The sequence below is a fragment of the Calonectris borealis genome, chromosome 14, assembly GCF_964195595.1.
Source record: "Calonectris borealis chromosome 14, bCalBor7.hap1.2, whole genome shotgun sequence".
Lineage (NCBI taxonomy): Eukaryota > Metazoa > Chordata > Aves > Procellariiformes > Procellariidae > Calonectris > Calonectris borealis.
The window spans coordinates 13,242,984-13,262,583 of NC_134325.1; the positions used below are offsets into that span (position 1 = coordinate 13,242,984).

Below are 19,600 nucleotides of genomic sequence, written 5' to 3' on the forward strand. Positions count from 1 at the left end.
TTTCTTTGTTTACTGAATGCAGCCTACATGGGTTGCAGATGTAAACTCTTTGGACCTTCAGTTAATGCAAGCTGAGGCTGTATTTGAGCAGTGTTTCTCAACAAGATGATGTTATTGATGTACATATTTTAGTTTCCTTGATTTCAAACTAATGTTTTTGCTATGTTTTAATTGTGCCTTGTAAGATTCAGTGTATGTTCTTGTCCTTCCATGGCAATGAGCAAAATGCTATCCATTTTGGAATAAAACACATCAGTGCATTTTGTTTCAAAACCATATGTCTGCCTGACCAGTTTTCAGTAATATTTTTCTGTTGGGTTTATGAATGGGATAGAAAACTAGAAAACTGCATCCTAGTTCTAATTCATAATCTTATTAGTGTTTGCTGTTACATCGCCAAGCTGCTTCCCTCATCAGTTCTGGAATGTGATGGTATTAGACTGTACTGATTAAAGTTTTATAGTCACCAAATCAGATTAGCTGTTGAGTCACCTGACTAGGTAGGGCTCGCAGTCATGTGATCCAGCGCCCTGCTGAGCGCCCGCTGGGAGCTGAAACAAGGTAGTTTGCTTTTGAGATGTTCTTAAGTATCTAACAGCATGGGTCATGGATTATGGCTGCAAAGAAGATGGCTTCATTTTCCTGATCTTTGAACTAGCTAGAATAGGATAAGTTTGAAAGTGCAGGATCTTCAGGCCATGAGCCAACAACTGGAAAGAATGTTTAATCCTAGAAGTTCTGACACCGAAAGACCTGTTTTTTTTTTCCGTATGAAAAAGCTTAAAGGGCTACTTATCCAATCAGTCTGTGGAAAACGCCAGGATTAGTGGGAGGGTTTAAGACATACCAGTTGTATGATATTATATAAAACACGGTATGATTTTCTTCAGAAAGCCTCTGGATGTTACCTAAATGCATCCCCGTGGTATATTGAACAACAGTGATAAAAATTTGAACCTGTGTCAAATTTAAACAGCTCTTTTAAAATAGAAGCAAATAAATTAGGAGACATGAGTTAAAGTGGTATGTGCTGAAGACAATGGTTTAATAAATCCTAAAGAAGTTATTTGATGTTTCTTTAATTTTAGATTATAAAAATGTAAATATAGTATTACTGAAACTTGAACAGTAATATTGAAAATGAGTTGTAAGTTGAATATACTGTCTTAATAAGTGTTATACAGATTAGTGGTGTATTTCATTGAGATTATTTTCCTTCTGTTTATCATAAAAAGAGGAATTCTCACTTCTAAAAAAAAATCATATTAATTTAAAAATACTTGTAAGATAGGACTAAAAGCAATGGGGAAAAAAAAAACCCAACAACTAGAAAAGGACTGTTATTTGTCTTATGGCTTTTGATATTCTGTAATGCTTTTCATACTGGGTTCCATGTCCATATAAAGCTTACCTCAGCATTAAAAACTAGAAATTAAGACAAATTGATTCTAGCCTTTTCAGATGCTTAACATCCAGAAATCTATTTCGTATTGAATACAAATGGCTGCCCTCAAAGAATAAACAGTTTGTCACTTCAGCATGTCAGTGGAAGAGGTGAAGAGTAAACTTTGTGTTTCAACTGGAAAAACATAATTTAAATGCTTTGATATTTTGAGTCTTTGTTTTTGTCTTCCAATTGTATCTGATTGCACTGATGCATTAAATAGGCATTTCTAAATAACGTAAAGTGATTAATGTAGGTAATTACGATTTATGAAAAGGAAAGGTTTAATAGCTGTGACTTTTCAAAATGTAATTTATATTAGTGCAGTTTATGCAAAAGTACAAAATAATTTGTTACATATGATTTTAGAGCCTAAGATTCACTGCATATCTAAAAATATATGTATCATTGAAATTAATTTATAGTTGCTATAGCATTTTTTCCTGATATGCTGGTATTGCAAAGGTTAAGAATTGGCACATCTTGGATTTCAAAAAAGTGTTATGTTTTCTGCCAAGTTGTTAGTGCTTTGAGTCTTCAAAGGCATTATTCCAAATAACCAATACCAAATGTTATTTCTATTACAAATCTACAGTATCAGCAGGTGCTGGAATACAGGCAATGTTTGCTCCTCACCTGCATTGTGGGATTTTATAGAAGGTGCTCTTTTTTTGGATTTAGCTTTTTTGTTCATCATCTCTGCAATATTGTGAGACCTGAAACCTGTGAAATGCTTTGGCAAAGCACTTGAGGCCTGCCCACGGCCAGAAAAGATTTAACCAGTCAGCTTCAGAATTCTTTTAAAATTGTAGCTCATCTCTGCTTGCTGAAGTATTTTTAAGGAGTTTTAGTTATGGAGAATTTTCCCTCTCTTCTAATGTTAGCCAAAACCAAACAGTAATGTTTCAACAAGAAGTACTTCTGCAGTAGTTTCTGAATTTAAAACTAAACAAAATCTGGGTCATAAGTCTTCTAGTTGCATAGCCCCACCTGTCTGACCTCCCCTTTTATGTAAAGGAAATGTTATTGTTAACTATTCTTATGCTTACAGGTAACTTCTCATTCTGTGCTGAAGTGTAGAATCTGTATTGGTGACACTGTTTTTTGGATTAGCTTTCAACAACTGGCTCTGGCATCTGTTGAAGTAATGACAGGCACACTAGGTGAGATTCAGAAAGTTCCTTCTCTGGGGTAGAATGATGAACTGACAGTTAATAGAAAATAAATCTCAAAACCTCGGTGATAGCAAAGATGGGAATCTTTGCCAATGTGCCTACATGTAAGGATGTAACTGCTTGGTGAGTCCCACAAACTTCCAACCTCACCTTTCCAGTGTACTGGCTAACGATGTATTCTGATCATTGTGACTTCCGGAGATATTCCAGACAGGTGGGTTAATGCTAGCTGGGTTATTCAGCCATCGCCAGCATGGAACTCACTTCAGATAGTCTAGTATCCTCTAACAAGCAGTTCCCCACCCCCTTATAAATCTAGGACAGAATGGGCAATGAACTACTCGATCTTTGCATGTCTGATAAAGACATGCAAAAGAGCAGTGATTGAACTGAAATGCATGTAGGTGTGTTACAACAAGCTAGGTGTAGTAATTTATATAGCACTGTGAATAGTGATACAGTTACTGACCCAGCTCAGGATGACGCTAGTTCTGGCTTTCCCAAGTAGTAATGTTGGTCAGTGGCTTCACAAAAGCTTACAGCCCTCAGGTTTTGCCAAGGATGAGATACTGCAGAGTCATAGGAACACTCAGATGTATTCGATGGACTTGCATATAGTTTCACAGCATCATGACCATCCATAGAGTGGGGGAGAACCAAGATGTGCTGCTGTAAATAATTCTGTAGAGCTGTGTAACTATACCTTTTCTGAGCATGGAGACAGAAGCCTTGCTTGCTTTTCAAAAGACATGACTGTTGCAAGAACTTGTTTAGAATGGTAAACTAGTTAGGTCATTGAGAAGTAAATGAAGAAAAGAGGCATTTGGACTTTAATAGGCAAGAATTAAAATTTAGATTTTTCAGTGTGAATTATAAAGTTAGGAAAAAACACAAGCAAGCAATCTAGTAAAACTCACTTTAAATATAAAAAGCCAGATCCACTACTGGCTACTTAAGAAAACTTACATTGTTCCAAATTTGGAATAATACTGATGAAAAAAAGCAGAAAACACTGAATATCTGGCTTTTTTGTAGCTAAGCTGTATTTTAGCAAACTTTCATTACTCTTTATCTCAATGGATTCAGCTTCTTCCATCTCTTATACTGAGCCTGCCGATTCCATGCCAAAACTGCTGTATTTGCTGAAATCCCATTTCAGGAGCATGTGTCTAGGAGTAGGGCTACCTAAGCAAGCTAGTTCCTTGTGCCTCAGTGTTTGAGAATCACCTTTGTGATTCTCAAGTTACTATCTACTCAAACCAAGTTATTACCTACTCAGTAATGCATTGACGTTTGTGTTGACACGAGTTAGCTTTTGCTAGCTTAGGTATTAGTGCTCTGATGGTAGCTGGAAAAGTTTGTTTTATTGTTGAAACCTTTTTATTATATGAATTTTGTAAGACTATGAAAAAAAGTTCTGGTTATAGAAATATAAATGTATCATAAGAAGATGCTTGAGTTGCATGGCTGCTACCATTTTTTTCCCCCAGGTACTATTTTGCATGAGATTACGTATGTAAGATAAAAATAAATTAATATTTAAAGTTGGAGAAACTGAAACAGATTGAGGGAAACTGAAATACCATCAAGGTCATGGAAATAACAATACTGTAACCGGTAACTGCAGAATAACTTACAATGCTGTATGGTAAATGGGACAGACTTAAGGTTGTGGTTGCTAGTGTAAATGTGAGCTTCACTAATTGTTTCAAGGTCCGATCTTGTTTTTGTATGAAAATAATGTATATGTGTTATTTCATTGCAATGGGGGACTCATTCCGGAGGAAGTAAGTTACCTGAATTTTTAGTCTTAAGACTTACATATACTTGATTCTAATATCTCTTCAGTTTCCATATTTTCATTATTTCTGTGAATTAGAGCTGTCTCTGTGTCCCTAGCAAAGGAAGAAAGGTGATTGAGCTTCCTTCAAATACATTTTTATGTTTCTGAGAAAGCTGTTGCACACTCTTGGAGCTGCATGTTTCCACCGTTTCTCTTTATGAACTGTGCTTTCGTTGGTCCAAGAAGTGTGAAGCAGTGTTTTGTCTTGATGTTCTCATGCTATTGCCAAGCCGCAATGATTTTTTTTTTTGTAGAATTTTTAACATTTCTGGCATAAAAGACGTAAAATTCACAAACATTAAATTGTAGAAAGATCATTAGTCTTCTCAGCATGTACACAGTATTTGTGAAAGGAGCTGTATCACCTGTCACTGTTTTTCCTTTTAAAAAGGTAGTATATTATGAAAGAAAGGGCAAGACAAATTAGTGAACTTAGATGAAATCAAATCTGTTCAAAGCAATTCAGTGAGGGAGATGTGATATTAGTGAAGTTACACAATGATTGTTTCTGTACTACTTTTCTGCTTTACAAGTGCTTGTGTCCTCATTTGAAATTTGGATTTGGCACGGTTATCTGTGGTAAAATAAGCCATATAGGCCCTTTTTGGTAATCTGTTTGGTATCAGTGATAATGCAGTTTGTGGGGCTGGAGTGTGCTCCGCGTCTTGCAGGTACGCTGCACCTCAGCATATAATCATTTGCTAATTTTGAGAAAGGCTCCCCTATTTACTTGATTCACTAAGTAGTCAGTTTTCTCACTTATTATTGTGTCAGCTGTATCTTTTACTTTAAACCATCAAATTAAATAATAGTTTATGCTGGCTTTTTATTTTAGTTCACGCATTTAAAACCTGGAACTCAGATAAAAAGATAGTTTCAGAATAAATTCAGTATATTATTTATGAGTGGAGCAACACATTAGCATTGAGTTCACAATAGATCATATCGCTTTTATTCCATCTTACAAGCTTAGCAGCACAAACAGAATAATCAACATATTATTTGGCTGTCATCTGCTGAACAGAAATCAGAGATCACAAGGAGGTTTTCCCTAGCTGCAGTGATGGCCTTTTTGTTCCAAGCCCCCATCTGGGAGGGCCATGGTGTGTTATCATATGGAACGCGGGGTTTTCTGTAATCTGCTTAGCTGCACTGCAGTTTGAATCTTTATTCCATGTTTGTGTAATTTATAATTTTAATGAGACCATGGCTCTTGTGGGCTTTGAAATATATTAAAAGCTCTTTTGTGCATATGCTTTTGTTCTTGCTTAATAGGCTCAGTGTATTTAAAACTGATGAATTTTTATTCATGGATTTGGATGTCTGGGGATTAACTTAGACTGAATATCATTGCACTCATCTATTGATGTTTGGAACTTTTTTAATACTTGTATCTGTAAGTGGAGAAGAAGTTACAGAACTTGTGTTTTATACATAAAACAGCTCGGAAATAACTAATAAAATTTTATTGAGCAATGAGAAGAAGTACTGATTACAGTTTATTTTTACTGCATAAACTCACATGAAATACAATTTGTGCTGTGAAAAAATAAGTAGCTGAATCCATGTACGTGTGTGTATTTAGAACTTCATGACTAAAAAACAATTTGGGAAAGCCGTCAAAATTTTTGTAGAATAATAGCAGTGACAAGCACTTGATTTGCATTTTTCTTCTGTTCAGGTAACTTGCAAATGTAAATACTGAGCCCACTTTTGTCTGACTGTGTGTTTCCTTTCTCCTGTTTTTTAACATATTTTTAAATGCAGAGTATGCATAAGATATTTCATTAGAAGATGATGCTCCTAACTGGGAAGTATTGATGAAGAACATAGAGCAAGATTCTTTGTTACTACTATTATATTTTCTGACCAGCTAAAACTGGTCTTGTTTTTTGCTTCTGTATTTTTCAAATGTTCAATAATAGCTTCGATTTACTATTTGTGTTAAGATCTCATACTGTGTGATTTCTGTGTTCATAAACCACTATGGAGTACTCTTCAATAATGGCATTCTAATCCGAGACTAACGCTGGGGGTAAGATTAAGACACTTGTATTTCTTTCTAAACAGTCTTGCTGATGGTGTACATAAATAGGTTGCTTTGTTTTATGTGGAGGGTTTTTTGTCTGTGGTGTTTTTGTTGGTTTTGGGTTTTTTACCAGCAAACAATCCTCTTTGCAATGACAAATATTTTGAGTAAACAGCCTTTTTACTTGTCAGTGCATAGGGGAGTTATTTACCCCTCTTCTATTCACTGCTTTGAGTTGTATTTCCAAAAATACCTGCATACTTCTAGAAGGTGCGTCAGCACTGGGAAGTGCAGGGGTTGTGTGAGCCATGGGCAACTTTAGTTTCTGTAGGGTGGTAGATTTTAAGTGCCTAATGTGAAAATGGGACTTGTAACTCTTTGTCTTAGTCAATTAAAATTAATTTTAAGTATTTACATGTCTATGTCTCAAGTGAATTTTTTGAAATTTAAGATAAACGCATATAGCTCAGAATACAGTTATTTCACCCTTGTCACATAGACACGGTATATTTTTCTCAGTCACCAGGGAAGTGGCTGTGCTGTCTGTCAGACCTTCGGTGTTTGTCATAATTTTGACATTGTTATAGGAAACTGTTAAGTGAATATTTTAGCATCCCTCAGAGGCTCAAACTTGCCATGTACAACCATGCCTTTGCTCAGCTATTTGGATTTTGCTGTTCAGCAAAGATGAGTGTATAGAGCTGCAGAGGAAGATAGAAGCCCTGGAATGCATCTGACCATTAATACAGCATTTTATACAGGGTTATAGGATTATTAGGAGTTGCTTCCCAAAGGTAAATAGAACCAGTGAGAACTACTTGAAATCTGTTTTGAAAAATTGCTCATTCTTATGTAGGTACTCTCTAGTTGTTTAACACCAGAGGATTGTATTATGTGAATTTATTACAGGATTGAGCTCCTTGTCAGCTTGAGATGAGTAGATGAAGGAGCACTTGCTGGAGACAAACTGTCAGTGACTAGTAGATAATGTGGAAAAATAATCTTCTCTTCCAGAATATCACCAAGCTTTTTCAGGTTTGCCAGACTGAATCCAGTGTTTCTTCTAGAGGAAATCCAACAGCTAGAAATAAAAATCAAGTTCTGCCTGACCCCCTGCATGGAAAGACCTTTTGAAAATTATGCCTTGTATTGTTTTAGATATTTGGAATCCTCAGATTAGAGTTAGAATATTTAAAACCTTTTATATTTATTAAGTTGTGTATCTGATACGGGAAGAATCTTTCCCAATAAACATGATATACACCCTTCACTATTCTAGCACATGTAGCATTAATTTCATGCAGAAGTTTTAAAATAATAGTTTAATATAAATAAGAGCTCAAACATAAATATTTAAATAGCCTAGTGAGTGCGCAGTTTTTTTCTTTGTTTTGGGTTTTTGGATTGTTTTTAAAGTAGTAATCTCAGAGGAACTCTTTGGGAAAGAGATGGTGCACCTTTTGGGATTACTTTGTATGAAGAAAGGGGTCTGGTTAGAAGTGGAGAATGTTAGGAGAGGAGTTTCTGTTAGCTAAGGAAAAACTGATAAACTGTCATTAACTTCAGTGAAAATTCAGAATTAGCAAGCATTATATAAAGCAGATGTGACTGGAAATTTTTTACTACAGTGAAAAATCTATTTAATATCAAGTCCAATAGTTTGTTTAGCCACACTTTCATTGGCTGCAACTTCGATTTTCCTGTATTTAAATTTTTGGCACCATATGTTAAACTGTCTTACACAATGCCATTGGTTATCTGGAAATGATAAATCTGCTCATTGATTTCCTAATTTTATTATGTACACAGTTAATTGTAATCCAAGATTACAGCAAACAAGATGTTAATTTCTAGACAACCTATGTACATTTCCCTCAGAGTGTGATTGTTACAGAAGCAAAGAATACAAAGAGAATACCATTTGTGCTATCCTCACAGGAGCTGTCAATAAAAGATGTAATGGGGGATTTAGGAATCTGGAAATGGCCAACTAATTTATGTGAATCTATTTTATTTCAGCTAGAAAGACCAAGCTCTGTTTCGTCTGTACTGCATATTGCAGAGCACAGGCTGTCTATAGAAAACCAGGCGGCTGCATATGGATAGTCCCTTGATATCATTCACTTGCTGTGTAATCTTATTATGCAAAGTTCTAATCTTCACCTAGAATGAATGCCTCTGGGTCAGAATATAGTCATATCAGGGTTTTTGAGGTCATGTTTTGTGATCCTTAGCTTATTCTTCTAAGTAGGGCTGGGATTTAAAGAGTATTCCCCAGACACTAGCAGAGATAGACGGCAAAACCTGCTGCCTTTTTGGAAGACAAGACCAACATGAGGTCCCTGGTAGGATTAAACTTGATTTGTAGCTGTAGGATTTTTTAACAGATGTATTATTGGACAGGGAATAAGGGGCCACCAGCACAGCGAAATTGGATCACGATTGGCATTCTCAGGGAGTCCGCTGGCTGCTAAAACAGCAGCTGCATGTGGATTTGACTTCTTTCAGGTGAAGCGACTTCCAGTCATTTGGAAAGGATGGGATGAAAAGGAACCTTGGTGATAATTTTGATGTCTGCAAGATTTAGTACCAATGTAATGGGATTATCGGTAACACCTTCACTGCAGAAAAAGCCACCTGGCGCTATAACTGGCAGCAACTGAGAACTAATCCTTTCCCATCTCTTGGATGTCATTCATGAGGCTCAAAGTGATTTCCACCCTGCTAGCTGTGATTAATTTTATAAACAAACAAACAAACAAAATTAAATGAGGAAGGCATAGGCTATGTAAGGAAAAGGGAACAGAAGATAATAGTAATTACATTTTGCATTTTATTTGCTGCAGGGGATAAACTATACAGTTCTTGTAAAATAACCAAATTGTGTTCTATGTGATAAATATGGATGTGCAACCTTTTTGAGCCAATGCCTATCTTTGGTATAAAAACAATGTCTACTTCAGTATAAAATTTTCAGCTACCTACTATATGATAGTAGGTAGTACCTGGAAGTAATTACAACAGGTTTTATGCCATTAGTTCTGCGATAAGGATGTTTATACAGCAGATCCATTAAGTTTTCAAGGGGCCTGTGACTTAAATCATTTGTTTTATTGTGCTTAATGGTCTTATGCTGTATCTGGTGGAGTTGCCTGCTGACAGCACTTCGTATTAAAATTAATTGTGTGATGTGGAAAAACGTTCTGCCATTTACCTTCCTGTGATCAACAATATGGCATTGTTTAAAAATGTACTGATAAATAGTTTTCTGAGGAAACAATTACAGTTTACTGATGCTAGAGCAATTGTAAGAGAAATAGTCTGTGGGGTTTTTTTAATAAACTAGAGTTGTTTGTTTTAGTGTTTTTTTTTTTTTTTTTTGACTGGGCTTACTCTTACTACAACCATTCACTTATTAACTAGAAGTTGTTACTTAAAACTACATGGAAACTTTCAGGATTGTAGTTATTCTATGGAATGAGCATTAGACGGCTAAAGGTGGACCTTAATGTTAAAAACAAAAACCCCAGTCCTCTGAAGTTATCTTGTTAGGCTCAAACTATGTATAATCTAGGTACTATATGTATGCCTTAATTTGAAATTAACTTTCTTGAGTAGTAATAAAAAGCCTTATATAAAAATAATAAAATAATAAAAAAGCCTTATCTAAGAGCTAATAATAATAATAAAAATAATAAAAATAATAAAAAGCTAAGAATTTTTTCATCATTATCATGAACATCTGATTAGCCTGAGCGTTTTAAAAAATCCATTGTGCCACATTTATAAACTGGGACTGGTGAAATCCATGTCTCAGGGGTTAAGAATTTATTTTAAGAGAACTGGGAACAAAATTTGAGACCTCTTCACTCATGTTCTGTCCTCGTGGTTGGTTTTATACCATGACAGCTCTAGCAGGAGGAAAAGCTCACTCTGAACCCTGTGTTTCCTTGAAAAATTTACAAATCTCTCTCTCCTAATTCAGATTACTCAGAGACATCAGAGAGAAATGTATGTGTTCAGTGTAACTATTGGGAAGTACATGTCATCCGGAGTCCAACAGGAAACCAGTTGCAATCAGTTTGAAGAGACATATAGCATTATTTTCAGAGACATACAGCAGTTGTTCGTAGTTTCATAATAAAAAATTATTTTAGTTATAGCCCGATAGCTGTTGGTGTGAGAAGTTTACATTTTCTCTTAAGGAGTCTGTCGTTACCATTCCATTTGGCGCAATCAACAAGATCTACCGACTCTGGTCAATGTAACACAATGTTTATACAATTCCTTTTTACCTCTAATATCCACAGGTGCCTGAATTCTATACTGTCTTAATATCTTAATATAACATTTCTGAATAGCATGGATCTGAAATACACGATGGTTGTGCAGCATTTTTCTGTCTGAGAGGCAACGTGAGGCTGCCTTTCTCGCAGGTGCTGTTAAGAAGTATTGATGATGTACTTCTCATGAATTCACACTAGTTGTGCAGCTGTAATCGATCTGCTGTTGCTCTCTTCCTTTTATCACCTGTAACACATTTCTGGGCTCACTGTTTCTGGCCCTGAGAGCAAGGAGTTGGTCCATGCTTTTCATAGCCTACTGGGTTGAGAAGAGCAAACCACTTTTCTGGCTCTCCAGAATAAATTCTGCTGAAAGTGCATTTCTCTTACAGTGAAGCTGTTTCAGTTTCTACAGGGTGTCCTGCAGTGTGCTGGGCACTGCACGTGCTAATGAAACAATTCAAGACTCTTCTGTTTTCTGTGGTATTTTGGTTCATTACTGTGAAACTCATTAGCTAATATTAAGGATGATGAATCACAGTTTGGTTTAAGTGGATTTATGCTGGAGATCTTTTATGTAAAAAAGAAAAAAAAAAGCAAGTACATCTTTTTTTGAACAAATAAATTAGTTTGATAGAGAACATTTTCCCCCAAGAATGGTGGTCTTTTTTTCTTTATAAATAAATATTAAATGCAAAGAACAAAAGCCACTTTTGACTGTATTCAGGCAAAATTCCCATTAACTTTGAGAGAGTTGTGCAAGTAAAGCTATGCCCTTTTAAATAGCAGAACGTCATGAAATATAGAAGGGGCGGTCTTTACTTCATTATTAAGCAGGGCATATTGTACATGCAGCACTTCCCCCCCCCCCCCCCCCCCTTTTTAACTTACTGCGTTTGTTTCTCAAGCTATATTGACCCATCTTAGTAAATGAGGGAAATCTTGCTGTGGTTTTAATTCATGATAAAGCTGATACTGAGTTTAAGGGGGACAGATTTCTTGCAGAATGTAAGCTTGCTTCAGTTACTTCAGTACGTGTGTTTTCCACTTCCTTAAATAGAAATATATTTATTAAAAATTGGGGTAAGGAAGCATATTAGTTAGGTTAACATTGCAGTAATTGCAATTAGTCATCAGAGATTGACTTAAATATTCTGGGGGAGGGGATCAGAAAATATTTACAAAGTCCTTTTATGTGCTGCAGAACTTACGCCACTATACTGTAGCTGAGAACAGAAAGACCTAATGCCTTATTTTTATATGCAGGTGTTTTGGTAATGAAAGTCTAGTCAAAGGAAAGCTTTGCAAAACCTCCAGAATTCCTATCAACAACTGTATTCTTTTTCTAGTCATATTTGGGCAAGCCATTCAGGACTCCATTATCCTTAATTTTGTCTAGTTCTTCAAACCTATTTTCACTTGATTGATTGTCAGGTTGCTTTTAAAGTTTTGGTTGACTACTTGATTACTCCAGTTTTCTGTGAATGTAATTTCAGTTGTGATATATCTTCAAATCACTTCAGATGGTTTGATGTTTCTCTGTTTTGCTGTTGAATGTTGAGTTTTAAATACTAGTGCTTAAAGAAAAACAGTGATTTAAGTTGCACCGTCTTCACGTGATTAAAACAACTGTGTCAAGTGTTATTTAATAAATAACTGCACCTGAGTTACAATATGTGGTCCAGGCAGGAAGTCGAAGCCTGCGTTAAAGGTATGATTACAGCTTTCCAGATTCCATTCAGCCAAGCCTAGTGGAGGGGAGGGTTTCTCATAACTGTTGCCGCTATTTAGACATGTGGCAGGTAAGCCTGTCACAGTCTCAAGTAAAAGAAGCCCAGCTGAGTCAGCAGAGAGCACTGACACCATTCTCTCCCATTAATTTCTCCAGTTTGGCAAAGTTTTTTTTTTTGTTTCTGCTCCTACTCAACTGAATCTTACTAATAAGCTGGTGAGAGGGGTCACGTGGAAGTGTCTGTGTAGTAAACTAAAGACTTCTTGATGACATTCTGGTTTAAACTTATTTATCTCCTCAGATCTATCTGATTATTTGTTGGTTTTATTCACTGTTTTTTCTTTTAAATATTGTCCATCAGTTGTTAGATACAAAAGATAGTTTTGTAAATGTTAGGTTGTTTGTTATCAAATGAATGATACTCTTCTGTTTTACTATAGACTAGAACCAGCTGAACGACGTAACACCGTACCATGCTTCGCAATGTCCTAGGAAAAACCTTTCGATTTCTGGGGTATACTGTGCAATATGGCTGCATAGCACATTGTGCCTTTGAGTACCTTGGAGGAATTGTTGTGGTAACTTTTCATTTTCATGACATTTAAAAGAAAATAAAACTATAATACTGAAATTGTTATATGTGATAATGCCAATATTTCAAGTTTCTTTTTTTTTTCCTAAAGCTTTTTCAAAGTGTGTTTAGTAAATGCCTAGTTTTTTGGAGGCAGGTCCAGCCTTTATGAAAGTTATTTCTACTTTAGGCGTTCATATTTTTTGCCAAGTTACTGCTTGAGGTATCACTGAAGCAAAAGGGAAACTGTGATTAAGCATTTTCGGGGAGCATGTTCTTTCAGAAAGACTGGAGTCACTAATAATGCCATAAGAAATGCTCGTTTCCAACTCTGGGCAGATTTCTGCATGTTTTATGCTGCTCCCCTCCATTTTTAAACCTAGCAGACACTGCTGCTGGAGGTAGTGGATTTTGGCTGTGAGCTGCTCTTGCAGCTTCTGTGATGCTTTCTTTTACAGAGGCTGAAGAAAGGGGTAAGCTGGCAGAGCTCTGAGTGCTGCTTCAAATAATTTCCTGCAGATTAGGTGCTGAAATGAATCTGTAAGGGCTCCTAGCACCTAGCGCAGTTCAGGACCAATCCTGAGCGAATACGGAGCTCCAGAATACTGGAGGCTGTCCTCACCTTTTAATTGTATCAGTTGTTCCTTGGAGGATCTCACTTTTTTAGTTCTTTACAGTACACCTTTTCTAATTTATTAGCAAATAATTTGAATATTAGTGTATTTTAGATAAAAGTAATTGGAAATAGTAATTTTTTCTCATTTATTTTTAATTTGCAGTGTTCTGGACCTTCAATGGAACCAACTATTCATAATTCTGATATTGTCTTTTCGGAGAACCTTAGCCGCCACTTTTATTGCATTCGAAAGTATGCTCCTTTGCTGAGACTAGATTTTATATTCTGTTTGCCATAGCTGTGTCAATAACCACATTCTGTCCGTCCTTTATTTTTCATATATTCTTCTGCTTCTAAACTGTAATTTTTCATAAATCTCCTCTTGTTGTGTCTGACAGTAGTTAAAGTAATCGACACATACAGCCCATTGAACAACTTGTCAGAATTTGTTTAGGATTTAGTCTATGTCACTTTATGGCCTTGTCCAAAAACTGGAAAAATGCCCATTTTTTTTTCTCGAAAACAGTTCTGTTGTGTGAGTGTAACTTCTCCTCTCTAAGCAGTTTTGTCTTGCAAACCAAGCTGTGCTCAGGTATTGCTGTGCTCAGATAGGTTGTCAGGAAAGTGACCAAATGGTGTAAGTACCATTTATCAAATGTAGTTTTATTACCATGTTGTAGAGCACAGTAGGCTCAAGGCCCTGGCCCATTTTGTTGTGGACTGTTTCACTGTACAATCTAATGTATATAATCAGGAGGCAAAAGTAATATAAGGTCTTACTAACTCAGATTAGACAATTGAAGTTCCATTGGAAGAATAACATTTGGTCAATAACATTCAGGAACACGGAATATGTTCTGTTCCATATTTATGTAGCAACAGGATCAAGTTAAATGGCATTCATTTCATAAGAGCATTGTCAATTAAAATGTAGTCTTAAATGTTTCATAAATGATCTAAATACCAAAGAATCTTTCCAAATGTACTTTAAAAACTGTGTGTAAAATTACACCCTGAGTCGAACTGAAGAATCCAAAATTGTACACAAGAATTTTCAGCAGAAGGAAGTATCTTTAATGTACCTGAATATTTTTGGAGTATACACATTGATGCACATGTATTCAGCCAAATAGTTTGTACTTTGAGTTCTTCTGTTTGTTTTTGTTTCTGTTTTTTCCTCTCAGAGGAGATATTGTAATTGTGAAAAGCCCAAATGACCCCAAATCAAATATCTGTAAAAGAGTAATTGGCTTGGAAGGGGATAAAGTCTGCACAAGCAACCCTTCAGATTTCCTTAAGAGTCACAGCTATGTAAGTATTAGAGTTTCTTGTTTTGTAAATTAATGATTACTTAAGTAGGCCTGGTAGTCTGTAAAGGATTTGCAATATTTGAGTATCATCATAAAGTATGGCATTCATAAATTATTCTTTTTTCTTGTATATGTACAGTAAAATGTTGTAATTTGTAAACTCTGTTTATGGCAAGCTGTCTTTCTCAGTGTCTTTTGTCTCTGTAGGAAGTGTAGGCAGATGATATTTTTGCTCTGCCCTTTGGTTAGGTCTTCTTCCCTGGAAGAATACTCTAAAATTCTCTGCATAAAGTGCAGTGCATCTGGCAGACTCAAGGGCTTGGTCTTAAGGCAAAACTGTTTCTGTATTTTAAACACTAAGAAGTGAAAATTTTGTCTCTGCAATAGCTTTGAGGATTTTGCGTTCAAAATTATACTGTAGTGTATATCTATATTTCAATATAACAATATTTTAGGTTTTCTGAGTATGGTTGGAAAAGTAGTAATTTTCCTAACTTGTCCAAAAAGCCAGGTAACAAGATGAAATAAAAAGGAAAAAATATTCTTAATGCTCACTTGTCCTTACGTGGATAGACTTAACAGAAGTTTGTGAAAATTTGTGACAAAATGTTTTCAGCAACTTCTTTTTAGGTTATCATTAGAAAAATCATCAGAAATCACGATCACAGAAAAATGTAGGGTTTTTTTCCCCAAAGCATTTTTGACCATGACCTCTGTTCAGCACCTTGTGGAGACATCAGATTTTGCACAGGTGTTTTGAATCTTAAAAGAAAGCTATTCTGCTGCCTTTTCATATCCACTTCATCCTCACAATTAGAATAAGAAGAATTACCCTCTGGCCCATAGCTGAAGTCCTGTGCTGTGAAGGTAGAGAATTTTATGGAACACTCCTTGCAGCCAGCTACTGTTTATGATAGACTTCAAGAGTTTAGCTACCGTAAAGACAGCCAACTTCACCAGCATGCCTTCAGGTACCGTTGCTTCATTTGTATTAAGCAGCTGAAGTGGAGTCTGTCCTTACTAAAATCAATGGCAAAATTCTTGTGAACATTGTGTCTAGATCGGGTGTCTGGATTTAGTCAAGACCTAGGACCAGAAAGCAAGGATACGATTCATACCCTGTTCTGAGGGGTTGAATTTGTGGTTTCTTCCACTCCAGTGTTGAGGCGAGACATTTCAGGCACCTGCCTCTCATCTGCCCTTCTGATCGAGTGCCAGTACCACTGGAGCTTCTCTTTACACCTCTGTCACTTGTGGACAGAAAGAAGGAACTCATTCTCTGTTACGTTTTGAAGGGGAGGACAGAGCATTTAGTTTTTCCATAAATCAAATTGTGTTACCGTTTAACCAAGGAAAAAACTATAAAAAAACCCCAAAACAAAACCAAAGAACCTCAACCCACCTTTCTTACCAAGTTGAAGAAATTTTTTAGCTTCTATGGGAGTAGTAATTTAGATGAAATATGAATTTGGCAGAGCAGAACGACCTGAAATGGAAACCTGAATTTTGTCTACACTGTCAGAAGATGCAAACTGAGTTTCTCTGAGCATCTTGTTCCTCACTTGTCTTTGTCTTGAAAAGGAAGTTCAGGAAAGATTTGTACTTAACAGGAGGTCAGCCTTTCTGGAAACCTTGCGGTAATCGAATGAATATCCAGCAGAACAATTTCTGCCCTAGGTGCAAGATTTCTTGTCTTCAATTTTCATACAAAATATAAGGAGAAGGAGAGGATGAGGAATGCAGAGTCCATTTCCTGTTTTCCTGTGTATGTTTTTCATAAAGGCAAAATGACACGCAAGCTTTCTTAGTTCTTACATCATAACTTGTATCTAGGGGGAGAAATGAAATGCTTTTGTTGGTTAGTGCGTATCTGTGTTCCTCCTGTCTTTAGTGGTTGTTGAAGAGGTAGATCTTTCCATCTGTTCAGGAGACATTTCCTTTACAGAAGAGTATATGCTCAACATAGATATCTGCGCTTTATGCTCATAACTTACACTGGATTATTCACTAAGTAAATTGTTCTTGTTGGGGAGGGGAAAAGTGGTGTGTGTCTGTGTTTAGGTAGTTGTCTCATCAGATTCCTTATTCTAGTGAATCACTGTGCTATGCACTTTTTCTCTTAATTCAAACACAAAATTCTTCAAAGCAAATAGCAGCAGCAGATGTACAGAGAACTGGCTATTTGTTTTGGTGATAGTTCCTTGAGAAGAATTAACCTGAGGTGGGTTTTTGAAAAAAAGATTGTTGAAACTGAAGGAGGGCCTTGGCTAGGATCCCAAAGGGCCAGAAGTGCTGCCTGGGGTGTCTAGCTGCCAGAGGAAGGTACAACGGCAGGCACTCTAAGTGCGCGACGCCTAGAAATTGTCAGTTTTGTTGTTTATATTAGGCTACTAACTGCTTTTTTAAAAATACTTGAATGCAGTGACTCCAAAGTGTGTAAGGTCAGAGGATTGTTTTTATTACAGGGAACTGTGCAGCTTTCCTTGGTAACTTGTCTCCTGTTTGGGGGAATGATAGTGAATAGTTACTGTCGTGTTTGCAAACTTAGTACAGTAGATACAAAGTATCAGATGCCAGAAATATTACCAAATTAGGCAGTTCGAACCTCTGCTCCATTCTTTGCTGGTGTTTGCCAACTAGTGGTTAGGTATTACGAGTTAGGCAGTTACCGGAGCTGTCAGACTAATGGCAGTACAACGTACATAACACAGCCGAGAGTGAAGCCACCTCTAAGCAGCTGCTTCTCTTGTTGCCCCAAAAGGAGAATCTTACAGCCATGTTAGTAGGAATTGTGCTTAGTCTGCATCGACTGTGTCAATGTTAGTGTTGGCGTACTTTACAGATTTTAACTCAGGGATTTTTGTGCTTAGAAGCACTATCATACATGCTTCTTATTCTGAAGCCTAAGAGACTGCTAAAAACAGATTCCACTTCCAGTCCTCTTTCATTCATGAATATACTTCTCAGGATGGCTTATATATATAGATAGGAGAATGGAGAACTCTGTTTACAATTTGCTCTCTGTAAAATTACACAGATGAGATACTTTATTGCTGCAAACAACCAAGTAGATACCTGCAGATTTAAAAAAAAAAACACCAAAAAAACCCCCAAAACCCAAAACAACCCAACCTTCCAAGCTATAATAAAAATGAAAAATAAAAAAATCATACATAAGTTGAAAAGTTCTTCTGAAAAGAGATATTTCAGTTGAGTAGAAATGCAGTATAGCAGTGGCAGTTATGTGAAAGTCTTTATAGTGGTATAAAAATACTTTTGCTGCTATACTTAGCTGAAGTAACATACATCATATGAGAAAAATTACTTTTGTCAGAGTGCACTAAGTGTAAGGCTGTACCAAAAAACTGTCTTTGATGGAGTCATTGTTGGACTACAAGCTGATAGAACTAATCCCACATATGAAATTGATTGGTATAAATTAAGCGTGTGCTTAAATTAAAATTTAAGTACACAAGGAACGTCTTTATTTTGGACCCTTTATGGTACATGATACTTCGTATGCTAGAGGTTGGAGCTTATTTGCAGAATGATAATGAGGGAAATCTTCCTATTTACATGAAAAGTATGATGAAACTCCTTTTTTGAGTAAGCTGCTATAGTATTACAAAGTTAGGAAAATGTAATTTTTTTTTCATTGCCTTTTTATTGATATTTGGTATGGAATATGAACATTAGGCTGGCAGTTTTGCTGGGCTCTTTTTGGGTTTTGTGCTCAGTGATGTGTTTATAGAGATAAGCAAGTGTATTTACTGTAATAAACATTTAAGAATGCATAACATATTTTTACTGTATCAGAAGCAATGTGGTATGAACCCCAAAAGTTAAAAAGGTAAACAAGTAATTTTTAGCAATCTGGTATTCAGACCTAGTTTCAATTATTAAAAAAAAATCTTTACTGATTTATTCATTTAACTATAAGATCTAAGTAATGAGGGTTAATAAGGAAATTACTCAATCAGAGTAAACCCCTGAAATGGTCTTTAAAAAAAAGGTTAATTTTCATATTTAGTTTTTATTTCCTGTTTTTAAAAGTCTTAATACAGATCCAGGTTTATAATTCAGATTGAGTATCCTATTGTTATATTTGAATTTGTTTTAATGCCATTTACTTTAGCTTTAATTTCTTCAGTACCATATGTTCTTGTGCTGCAGCTCCTATTTACAAATTGAAAAAGTGAGGGGTAAGTCATCAGATTAAAACAGCTTGTATGTCATAAACCACCAATATGCTAAGCCTTTGTGTCACTTAAACAAAAGTAGTACCTAATAATGTCACTTAATACAGCTAGAGTCTGTAAATAAGGAACTGCCTTTTGCAAGTCATAGTGATAAAAAGCTGAGATACAAATCCATATCTCAGCAACACTCTGCTGGTAATCAATCACAACACGCCACTAATGCTGTGAGACTAGCTGATGTGGGGGAAGTATGTTTACCTTCTGCTAAAATGAGGTTCATTGCGGAGATGGCATCTCTTCATCCTGTGGTTAACTCTAGAGCTAACATAATTCCGAAGATAATGCATCTTACCGTGTTTGCAGATCAGAGAAGTGGTCTTACGCAGCGCTATTAACTC

At 36.1% G+C, this 19,600-nt stretch overlaps 1 protein-coding gene across 6 annotated transcripts in view; it reads left to right on the forward strand.

The window, feature by feature from the left end:
* IMMP1L (inner mitochondrial membrane peptidase subunit 1) overlaps positions 1 to 19,600 on the forward strand; it is a 35,248-nt gene that overhangs the window by 3,407 nt on the left and 12,241 nt on the right. For 5 of the 6 annotated variants that reach the window (XR_012675761.1, XR_012675760.1, XR_012675762.1 and 2 more), the window contains exons 2-4: positions 12,947 to 13,084; positions 13,857 to 13,945; positions 14,878 to 15,004. The exons of the other annotated variant lie outside the window; for it this stretch is intronic. Coding sequence is in view for 2 of the 5 variants with exons in the window: in XM_075163272.1 (XP_075019373.1) it covers positions 12,980 to 13,084; positions 13,857 to 13,945; positions 14,878 to 15,004 (321 nt within the window). In the remaining 3 variants the exon portion in view is untranslated. The remainder of the gene's footprint in view (positions 1 to 12,946; positions 13,085 to 13,856; positions 13,946 to 14,877; positions 15,005 to 19,600) is intronic. 6 annotated transcript variants of the gene reach the window in all.